This window comes from Emys orbicularis, chromosome 4, assembly GCF_028017835.1.
Source record: "Emys orbicularis isolate rEmyOrb1 chromosome 4, rEmyOrb1.hap1, whole genome shotgun sequence".
Taxonomy (NCBI): domain Eukaryota; kingdom Metazoa; phylum Chordata; order Testudines; family Emydidae; genus Emys; species Emys orbicularis.
The window spans coordinates 137142602-137154484 of record NC_088686.1 but is presented as its reverse complement, the minus strand read 5'-3'; the positions used below and the strand labels follow the sequence as shown (position 1 = coordinate 137154484).

Below are 11883 nucleotides of genomic sequence, written 5' to 3'. Positions count from 1 at the left end.
AGGCAGAAGGTATCCGTCTCTTTTCACTCTTGAGCTGGCTGCTTGGAACATGAAACAGCCACTGTGACATCTATAAGCAGCAGCACAGCAAAATAGCCCGTGCCCTTTGTCATGAGATCAGACAGGGACAGCACTGTGCAGGCCAACTACAACGCCAGGCCTCTAGATCGGAGGAAATACATTTCCTCAGCAAAAGGTTTGTTGTTTCATTAGCGCCTGGGGAACTAAGAGGACAGCTCCGGCACGAGCAGCTGTTCTCTGCTTACCCATTTAATTACTTCTGCATAATCAGAGTGCAATGCTAGAGCACCCCTACTTTATTCACCACAGATCGGGCTCCTACATTTTATACCCACCTTGCCAGTTCCTAGGGCCGAACAGAGAAGCATTAGCGGAGTCCTCTCTGCACAGGCTGCAGGGTGTATGCCTGCCACAGACCCACCTGATATCTGGATAGATCTGTACTCCAATCAAGACCCAGCTGTGCTGCAGATGTGCCCAGCTGCATACATGCCACTGCTGATCCAGCTGCAGAAATGACCGTCTTACAGTGCTACACAATAAAGAGAGGATTACTTGTTTTCTTGGGGCTCTCTCTTTCTCCAGGTTTTGTTTTTTTCTCTCCTCCATTATATGCTAACAGGGGTAATGAGAGGTTTCTGCCTTGGGCTTTAGAACAGTCCCAGGTGAACAATGACCTGGGCAATTGATTTTTCCTGAGGCAACGATGCTGAGGATCTGTCAATGCTGGAGTTTTTAGCATAAATTAACCCATTGCCAGTTAACTCAGGACATGCAACACATCTGCGAAGACTAGTTGTGGATAATTTGCACACATTTGATCAGGGCTACAAACAAACATTGTTCTTTACCCGAGGGATCAACCCAGGCCAAGTAAACCACAAATATGTATCACCTGAAACAAATTTCTGCAGAGTATCCAGACTGGCAATCAATAAATTCGAGGTAAAAATGTCCAGGGAAGATAAGCCTTTGGTGAGAGTATCACATGCTGACATTTCACAGGGCTGCCTGTTGAACCTCTCCTGATTTTCACTGGGGCTTCCCAGACCCCCAGGTCGAAACAGAGTCTTGGAAATAAGGAAGCGTTCTTTGAAACCAGCTGCACTGATTGACTCTCAGAAGAGGTGCATTCAGAGTAGTACTGGTTACCAGCTACATCTTGGAAAAGGAAGAGGCTCATGACGAAGAAAGCACTGGAAGGGGGGCCAAATCCACAAAGGGACTAAGGAGTTGCAAGGTCCGGCTTTTAGGTGCCTAGCCACCCAGTGGAATCCACAAATCCCGAGTTAGCTATCCAGGATCCCTATACATCCCATGAGGAGAGACCGGCACCTACGAATGGGATCCACGCAAGCCAGGATGCTGTCCCTGGAGTTATCTCAGCTATCCAATGGGAGATGCTGAGGAAAGGGGAGTGTCCTAAGCCCCACCCTTGTCAGGAAGTTTGGCATGTAAGTCCTTTCGTGGGTCTGGGCCTGGGAGCCGGAAGATACTAGGTGAAATCCTGGCTCTACAGAGATCAACAGCAAAACTCCCGCTGACTTCCAGGGTCCAGGATTTCACCCCCTGGATTCTAATCTTGGCTCTGCCACTGACTCACCGTGTGACCCAATCTGTGTCTTTGTGACCCCATTTACTCACCTCTCCAGATACGTATTTGTAAAGCATTTACCCTCTGCAAGGCAGGGAAGCGGGGACTCTACACCAGCCCCAAAGCGGGTGCAGTGTGTGCTTCCTTCTGCAGATGGCCAGCTCTGCCCTAGCCTAGCCTCCTTCCCCACTCCTTGCGGAGGCTTGCACTCTTGGGAGTACACCCTGTTCTCAGGGGAGCACGGAGCATGCAATTCCAGCCACTGCCAACAGTGGGCGGTAGTGCTAAAGAAGAAAGCTTGCACCTTTTCCTACCATGCAGGCTTTCCCAGGGGCCGGGTGCAATGTATGCTGAGAAATTCCTGTTTTGTGCCCGCCTGTTTGCTGAATTTTCACCTAAAACATCCCTCCCTCTCTGGCCCAGAAACAGCAGCAATCATGCCAGCCACATGACACACCTTAACATGGACCAGTTATGTCTGTCAAACTGATCTTCACACAAGAGCTGCAGTGTTTGAATTTAACTAGCTAGCTAATGTGCCCTCTAACAGATCTGTCACATCTCTGATTCACCAGGCCGTGCCTCGCACCAGCGTCGCTTCCTTATGCTTTGACACTAAAAGCAACAGAATTACATTGGAGCATTAATTCTGGAGCAAGAATATAAGAATAGCTGAGGAGCTGCTCCCCCACAACCACACATACACCCACTGGAATCAGCAGGCCCCGACTGCTCTCATTCATCCCAGTTTACATCAGGAGTCACACCACTGGCCCTGATTCCTGTCTCACTCCTCCTGGGGTAAATCGGGAATAACTCCATTGGGTCCAATTCTTAGGGTCGCACCTATTGTCCCTCTTTTGAGGTGGCTGCCCTGGGAGATGAGTAAAGGGATTCAGGGCACACTGCCAGCTGTCCTGTTTTATGGGCTCAGGACCGTCCTGGATGTCCTGGGATTTATACCTCAGAGGTGGTAGCCCTACTGATTCATTCAGAAACATTTCATTTCGGACATTTTGAAAGGAAACATTTCAACTTTTCATTTTAAAAAAGCATACTGGCTAAAAATATAGTTGTTGTTTGTTTTTAAAGGGTGGGAAAACACCTGAAAACAACCCAAAACAAAAAAACTGGAAAAAAAAATCCATTTCAGTTGAACCAAACCGGTTTTTCAGTTCAACCTCTGAGCCTAAAAAATAAATTATTTACTCCGCTCTGTTCCCCACAGAGTAACTTAGAGCAGCTCACGGGCTTCTGATTTGGCTGAGGGTAAGGGGAGCTTACAGCTACCTCTCCCCTTCCACTACCCCAGATTCTGCACTGGTCACAGCTCTGCTGCGTGGAGGATCTGGTCCAGAGTTCAGAAGCAAGGAAGAGATGGGGGAGTCCGAGAGGAGGCCCTGAGGAAAAGAGAGAGATGGAGAGTGAGTGAGAGAGACACACAGAGGGTGACTGCAAAATAATAAAGGGGGTGAAGGACAAAGAAAGGAAGTAAAAGAAAAATGAATGGAAGATAAAAGGAGAACTTGGAATACAGAAATGGGGAAAGGGGCAAGCAGCAGGAAATGACATAGCACCATGGCAGAATTTGACTTAGATTGTAAGCTCTTTGGGGCAGAGACTGTCTTTAGGCTCTGTGCCCGTACAGCACCTGGGACATGACTGGGGCTTCTAGGCACAACGGTAAATAACAACTTTCCAGCAGACTCAGCAACCAACCTGCACCTAACATCCTGAGCACTGGCCCTGACTGGTGCTGAGAACCCATCTCATTGGCCTGAGCTAAAACCCAGTCAAAAGGTTCCCCTTGATTTCCAGGGGGTTGGATCAGGCCCTAAAGTGATACAGTCAACGTCTACTTATCCCATATTTTAAATGTTGTGGGGAAAAAATTCTGTAAAACCCCAAAGCCAATAGAAATGTTTCCAGAACCACCAATGAGGCCAGTCGCTTGTGAACCAATCCATTTGTTTTCCAAATTGGAACGAAAAGTCAAAATTTCACAATTTACCTCAGAACAGAAATTCTAATGTGGAAACATCAAAAAGTTTCATTTCTATAATGTCAAAACACTATAATATAAAAATGCAATTATACATACTATTAAATATGATCTATATTGCAATTAATATTTTGATATATTTTAATATAAAAGTCAAAACAAAATGAATCAAAACGTCAAAACATTTAATCTTATCGTTTTAAATTATTGAAATGAAACAAACATTGAAATGGTTCATTTAGATTTTCTCCCATCAAAAATGTTGTTAAAATTGACATGTTGCTGCAAAACTTTTCTGTTTCAACTAAACTGTATTTTCGGGTGGAAAACTGTTGTGTCAGACTTTGTAACTACAATGGTAGTTAAGCTCTGGAATAGGCTTCCAACAGAGGTTGTGGAATATCCATCGCGGAGGGGTTTTTAAACACAGGTTAGACAAACACCTGCCAGGTATGCTCTAGGTTATTTGGCCCTGCCTCAGCGCAGGGGGCTGAAGTAGATGACCTCTCGAGGTCCCTTCCAGGCTGACATTTCTAGGATTCTAAAGTTTTCTATCCTGGGTACTTACATGGCTCTCAACACTGTAGCATCAGAGAACCTCACAATCTTTTAATGTATTTATCCCCATAAAACCCCTGTGAGGCTGGGCAGTGCCATTGTACAGATGGGGAACTGAGGCACAGAGAGACTAAATGACTCACCCAAGGCCACACAGGCAGTCTGTGGCAGAGCAGGGAACTGAATCCAGGTCTCCCAAGTCCCAAGCTAGTGCTCTAACCAGTGAACAACCCTCCTCCATGGCGCCCCCTTGTGGCCCAAGAGAGTACTCCTCACCTTGTTACAGGGTCTTCAACGTTGCCACCTCTCACAGGTCCAATGCAGTGGTGCTTTAGCCCACTGGCTAAAGGGCACCCGAGTCCCAACCCTTCTGGAATATTAAAGTCCAAACAAAAAGGAAAGCTACAAACTCAAAACTAGGGTTGTCCAATGATTCTTCAGCTGGGCGCCACCCCTCTACTCAGGGCTGCCAGCCTGTTTAGTCAATTTTCCTGGGCCCAGTTGTCCCATCCACCAGGAGGGCTTGTCCAGACAGCAAGCTCTCTCTGACTGTTGGCTGAAACCAGACATCCCTCACCAAGGAAGAAGCAAAGCAGAGCTGAGCTCTGCTCTGTTTCCTGGTCAGTCTCAGACTGACCTGGGCCTTCTCCTTTTAACGCCTCTCTCCGCATCTGACATTTGCTGCAGGTGTAGTAGGGTAGAAGGAGGCAAATGGGGCCACAAGTCCTCGTTAAGACTCTCCTGACCAGTATGGGGCCTGTGTGCCCCATCACAGCACTCTTCTTTATACCCACTTTGCACAGCTGTGAACAACAACAAAACTTACAAACCGGTGGAGAGTCAGCCACAAGGTGTAAGGTATTGAAGAATCAGATTCCTCTGTGCTTTGAGAATCCAACCACTTAAGGCCGAACCTGTTACGGTCACAGCTGCTCCTTCCAGCAGCGTGGCCTAGTGGATCATGCACTGGACTGGGCCTCAGGAGAGCTGTTTTCTGTTCCTACCACTGCCCTGCTGGGTGACCTTGGGGAAGTCACTTTGCCTCTCTGGCCTTAGTTTCCCTGTCTGTAAATTGGCAATAAGGAAGCTGAGCTCATTGGAGAAGCGCTTTGAGATCTACAGATGAAAAGAGATCAGTATTAGCTTTACTATCTACCACATGCTCACGTTAGGAAACAAGTTTCAATTTCCAAGCAGAGGAGCAAAATGCCGAGCATCGGACAATGAAACAGGTCGGTGGGGAGAGATAAGAAAATGACCATGTTTATTTGAACGGCCACAGGAAACCGGAGGATTGCAAAATGTCTACCCCCCCCCCCCCCAAAAAAGCATACTGTGTTTTTAAAAAAAATTACAGAGTGCTGATGGTTTACATCCAATTCGTTTATCAAATCCATTCTGATACCAGGCAGTCCCTTCAAGCACATGATCTGTTATCATTTCCTGGGCTTGTCATGGTCACAACCCCCATTGGTTTTGTTCAAGGACTCCATGCTGCCATTGGCCGCGGCCACGCTTGTAAGTATTTTCTCCACTTCCTTGGGTAGAATCTGCTTCTCCTCATTCTCCGTCTCCCTGTGGTAGAAATAGTTAAAGTTGGAGACGATGACCGGGACAGGGAGCGCAATGGTTAACACCCCCGCAATAGCACACAGGGTCCCCACTATCTTCCCACCTAACGTGGTAGGGCACATGTCTCCATAGCCGACAGTTGTCATGGTGACCACGGCCCACCAGAACCCATCAGGGATGCTGGAGAAATGAGACTGTGGCTCGTCCACCTCCGCAAAGTAGATGGCGCTGGAGAAGAGGATGACTCCGATGAAGAGGAAGAAGATGAGCAAGCCCAGCTCCCGCATGCTGGCCTTGAGGGTCTGCCCCAGGATCTGCAGGCCCTTGGAATGCCGCGAGAGCTTGAAGATGCGGAAGACCCGGACCAGGCGGATGATCCTCAGTATGGCCAGGGACATGTTCTGCTGCCCATTTTGTTCGCTCTGCTGGACCAGCTCAGTAGTGAGGGTCACGAAGTAGGGAATGATGGACACAATGTCGATGATGTTCATGATGTTCCTGAAGAACGCGGCCTTGCTGGGGCAGACCACGAATCTGACGAAGAGCTCAAACGAGAACCAGATGATGCAGGCTGTCTCTATGACAAAGAAGGGGTCCGTGAAGGTGCTCGGGGCCAAGTTGGCTTTGGTCAAGTTGTTAGTGGCGTCCTTGATGGCCTTGAACTCCCGTTCCTCCCTGAACTCGGGCAAGGTCTCCACGCAGAAGATGATGATGGAAATAACGATGACCAAGACTGAGACCAAAGCCACACCCCTGGCCGCACTGGAGCTTTCGGGGTACTCAAACAGCAGCCAGAACTGCCTGTGAAAATCATTAGTGGGCAGAAGTGTCTCGGGGTCCTTGATGAACCCTTCATCTTCCCTGAACTGGTCCATGGCTTCATTGCCCAGCTCATAGAAGGTGATTTCATCAGCAAAGACATCTATGGGGACATTGGCTGGGCGCCGGATTTTCCCACCGGACTGGTAGTAGTAGAGGATCCCATCGAAACTGGGCCTGTTCCTGTCAAAGAAATACTCGTTTCTCATGGAGTCAAAGTAGCGCATCCGCTTCTCCGGGTCCCCGAGTAGCGTCTCCGGGAACTGATTGAGGGTTTTGAGCTGCGTCTCGAACCTCAGCCCAGCAATGTTGATGATGACTCTCTGTTCGCCCTCGTCCATGCCCTCCCGCTCCCCCATCAGGTGCTCGCCGAACTCAGCAGAGAACTTGGAGAAGATGGTCTCATTGTTGGTGTTCTCGCTATTAAGGAGGATTCTCCAGTGGGGCAAGAGGCTGGCACAGCTGGGGTGCCCCTTCTGTAATTGGGCAGCAGTGCTGAAGTCGTTTGAATAACAAGGATCTTCCATTATCTCATCAGTGTTGTCGAAACTCACTAGTGCCACCTCCATCTCCTTCCAACTGGACACTTCCATCATACAGTAATCAGATTAGCAGCATAAATCCCGGGGTCAGATACCAGCAGCTTGCGTCTTTCCCACGCTATGATGATCTGCAAGCAAACAGACAGAGAGACGGAGATGAATTATGTATATGTGTGTCACTTCCTCCTTGCATGCAAAGAATAAAATAGATCTGAGACCAGGATAACCTTTTTTTTATTTAACAAAAATTAATTGCACTTAGTGATAATACTTTCATCGTCTCTTTCAACCAAGGACTTTGCAGGATGCTTTGCATGCATTCATTATTGCATTTCACCCTCACAATACAGCTTATAGTGCCCAAGGTTAAGGCAGTAGCAAAGCCTGGGATAGAACCCGGGAGTCCTGGTTGGCAGCCCCCTCTCCCTGCAGTGGCATAGTCCCTTTCCAACAAGGAGTTCAAAGTGCTTTGCACACTAATTGCACACTAATTACGGTAACGAAGCTTCACAACCGCAGCCTCCAAGGTCACAGTGAGACAGAAACAGATCCTGGAAAAGAACCCAGGTGTCCTGACTGGCAGCTTCCTAAGATCTAACCAGGAGAGACATTGGGCCAGATCCTGGTATCTCTGAAGTCAATGCCTGGGATTTGACTCCCAGCCTCCCATTGGAGCTGATGTAGGTGCCAGACTGACACCCCAGGAATTGAAAGCTCTCTTACGGATAGGCCAGGCCCAGCACGCCCAGGAGCAGTGCTCTCGTCTCTCCCTGCACGACCCTCAGCCGGCATGCCTCATCCCGGACCTAGCAGGAGCACTGCTAGGAGAGGAGAGTTCAGCCCTTCTTGGGCTCTCTGGGGGTGCTGTTGTTGGAATGTGCGCACATATCACATTAAAACCTACACCTCATTTCACATCAGCCAGCGATTACAGACCCAGACCACATGAGCTAGCGGTGAAAAGCTCCCTATCCCATTACCAGCCCCTGAGTCACTGAAGCCCAGGCCTCAAAGGTATTTTGGCACCTAACTCCCATTGATTTCAAGGGAGTTAGGCACCTAAAGACCTCTGGATAAGTCACTTATCTCTCTGGGGCCATGTCTACACTACAGAGGTGCTGCCAGCACGGCCCCCTGGCATAGAGGAAGCATGTTCCAACAGGACCTGCTAGCACAGGAACACCACCTCCTGACCAATGCTGGCTAAGCTGACAGAAGCACATTTCTCTTGGCATAGCTGCATCTGCACTGAGGGTTTTGTCGGCCTACCTATGTCAGCTAAGGGGGGATGATTTTTTTCACACCCCTGGGCGATATAGCCACACCGGCATAGCTTTGTGTCGTGTAGCCTGGGTAAAAGTTGCAGAAGCAGTTAAGTGAAAGTCAATGGGACTAGGATCTTGTCTACCCTAGAGGGGCTTTGTTATATTGGTCTAACTATACTGGCAAACCTCCTAGTGGAGACTCCGTTATACCAGCAAAAGAGTGCTTTTGCTGGTATAGTTTATGGCAGTTTCCAGAATGAAATAAGCTATAGCAGCACTATTTTGCTGGTATAAACTGTGTGTACTCTGGGGCTTTTGTCTATATAAGTTAGGAAGGGTGATTTTTTTTCACACACCTAACTGATTAAGCTACGCCGGCAAAACTTTTAAGCACAGCCAAGCCTTAGACTCCTAAGTTACTTTGAAAATTCTACCCTTGGTGCTTATTTATCTATACAGTAGAACCTCAGAGTTACGAACACCAGAGTCACAAACTGGCCAGTCAACCACACACCTCATTTGGAAGCGGAAGTACACAATCAGGCCGCGGCAGAGACCAAATTAAAAGCCAATGCAATACAGTGCTGTGTTAAACATAAACTACTAAAAAATAAAGGGAAAGCAGCATTTTCCTTCTGCACAGTAAAGTTTCAAAGCTGTATTAAGTCAACGTTCAGTTGTAAAGTTTTGAAAGAGCAACCAAACGTTTTGTTCAGAGTTAGGAACAAGCTCCATTCTCGAGGTGTTCGTAACTGTGAGGTTCTACTGTAATACTTATCTGATGCCCCACTACTCACAATTAGAGCTGCTTGGGCATTTCTGGATGGAACATTTTTCCATTGGAAAATGCCGTTTCATCAACATCAGAACTTTTCATGGGAACGTATCAATTTCAACAACAACAACAAAATCCAAATTCAAACACTTTGATTTTATTGGAAGGAAACATTTTAACTGACCCTAATTTTATTTTTAATTTTGTTTTGCGGGAAATTAAGACTAAGCGACTAAGTGACTTCCCTAAGGATCCAAAAGAAGTCTGTAGCAGAGCAGAGAATTGAATCCAAGACGCTCAAGTCCCAGGCTAATGCAGTAGCCACTGGGCCATCCTCTGCCTTGGCTCTGTAGCTGTATAATGGACATAATAAATCTTCCATTGTCTTCTGTATTTAGATTGTAAGCTTTTATGGGCAGGGATTGTCTCTTAGTATGTGTGTTTCCAGCACCCAGCACAATGGGGCTCTGATCTTGGAATACAAATAATAAAAATAAAGAATTTCTAAATGACAATACCTGGCAAATAACAATAAAATTAAGCCTCCACTGGAAGGCACCAGAGAAGGAATAATCAGTGAAGGAGCATTAATGCCTCAAGGTCCAGTCTCAAAGACCGCCCTGGGAGCTCTGGGAAGCTCACCTCTAGTTGTAGTTCCCAATAGCTCTCTGACTGGATTTAAACGCACAGCTGACTTAGCCTGATGCTGCGTGGCATTGAGAGCACTCCGCTGTCATTGGCTTCAAAGGGAACTTCAGGTATGTCTACACTGCAAGGAAAAACCCACAGCACCAATTCTCAAAACCCAGGGTGGCACAGTTCCAAGCTGTCACCCTGATACACAGCCCTGCAGAGAGCGCCCTCCTTAACCCTTTGGTGCTGGGAATCTATCCTGTGGCTGACAATGGGGTTTATTAGTGAGAAATATCGATTCCTGGTTTCAAAAGAGATAAGAAACCCACATCTTTGGATGCTGATTTTAATCTTTGGGACAGCAAAATTCAGCTCAAAAGCTACCCCCCTAGTATCTGTCTGTCTCTTCCTAAACAGAATCAGCCAGAACTACCTGTGGATGCACCTGTGAGGCATTAATTTCTCTCAGATTCCTGTGATTCCTTACCCATTTGGAGAGAGAGCACTAACCACATGGATGCATGTGTAAATCAGTGAAGATATACTCCAGCTGGAGGGCTACAATCTTAGCACCCTACACTCCCTGCCTTCCTCATGCCCACATCTGCCTGTCTGCATGCTGGGAGCAGACAAAGGAAATCCTATGATTAGAGAACGTGCCTAACTCCCTCCAACATCCTGCAGAATGGTATGAATGAAGCAACAACAGCCAAAAGGAGTGGAACATAGGACTTGCAGGACTATGCTCTGAGTGTCCCTAGCCTCTGACTCACAGAAGCTGGGACTGGACAACGGGATGGATCACTTGACGGCTAACCTGACCCTAGTGGAAGTTTCCTCCAGACACTCCAATGGTTAGAGGTTGGCTTTTCCCCAGGGAGACTGTGATGCACATCAGCACCTAGTGATGCAAACATCTTTTATTTTTCTGCTTTGATGCATATTGTTTCCCAACAGATCTCATGGTTATCAGCGATGAAAGGATGCTTCATACCTGCATTTGTGCCATTGTCCCAAAGCAATTACCTATAGCCTTATTTACTCACACCTGGTTAACACCTAAAACTTGGGTCGACCTAACTACATTGCTTAGAGGGGTTAAAAATTCGCACCCCTGAGAGTTGTAATTAAGCTGACCTAAGACCCAGTGCCTCTCGGAGAGGTGGATTTACTACAACAATGGAAACCCCCCTTCTGTTGCTGTAGTAAGTGTCTACACGGCAACGGCACAGCTACAGCACTGCTGCTGTCATGTTTCTAGTGAAGACATACCCTCGACCACTCGTTTGACACCACCCATAGAATCATAGAGTATCAGGGTTGGAAGGGACCTCAGGAGGTCGTCTAGTCCAACCCCCTGCTCAAAACAGGACCAATCTCCAACTAAATCATCCCAGCCAGGGCTTTGTCAAGCCTGATCTTAAAAACCTCTAAGGAAGGAGATTCCACTACCTCCCTAGGTAACCCATTCCAGTGCTTCACCACCCTCCTAGTGAAAAAATCTGAAATCTCTGAAATCCGCATGTGCCAGGACTAACGAGGCAGTCTCCTCTGATGCTTAGAGCAGCGGATGAGGCGTTCTGTTCTTGGCCTGACACTATCTTGCTGGGTGACCTTGCGTAAGTCACTTAGGCTGAAATTTTCAATTCCCCACTAGTCTGAGTCCCAACTCAATGTGTCCGTCTAGCACGGGATTTTTCAGAGAAGCGGGTCAGCTACCGCTCCCATTGGCTTCAACTGGAGACACTTTGGACAATGTTAGCCTTATCCTCCTGGTGCTTCAGTTTAGCCCCCTGTTAAATGGAGATGATTATACTTCACAGCACTATTGATGCGAGGCTTCAGCAGTGCCATTTTATAAGGTACCTGAGGCCTGATCCACTGCCCTCTGAAGTCAATGAAAGGACTCCAGTGGACTCAGTGAGCTTTAGATTAGGGCCATAGTTAGGGCTGAGCAAAAATAAAATGTCAAGAGAAAACAGCTTTTTCACTGCAGCAGAAATTTCTGTGGGAAATCTCTCTCTTTTACACACACACACATACACACACACACAAAATACAAACGTAGGGGGTTGTTGAAAAAATTCAAACTGGACCGGGAT

At 47.4% G+C, this 11883-nt stretch overlaps 1 protein-coding gene across 1 annotated transcript; it reads right to left on the bottom strand.

Annotated features, from left to right (window-relative positions):
- Positions 1-5611: 5611 nt before the first annotated feature.
- On the bottom strand, positions 5612-7162 carry KCNA10 (potassium voltage-gated channel subfamily A member 10). The gene has a single exon (XM_065403613.1). It carries the CDS (start codon positions 7160-7162, stop codon positions 5612-5614), a length of 1551 nt encoding a protein of 516 aa, XP_065259685.1.
- Positions 7163-11883: the final 4721 nt, after the last annotated feature.

Coding starts and splice junctions, on each gene's coding strand:
- KCNA10 (XM_065403613.1), bottom strand. CDS start 7,162: ATGATGGAAGTGTCCAGTTGGAAGGAGATGGAGGTGGCACTAGTGAGT.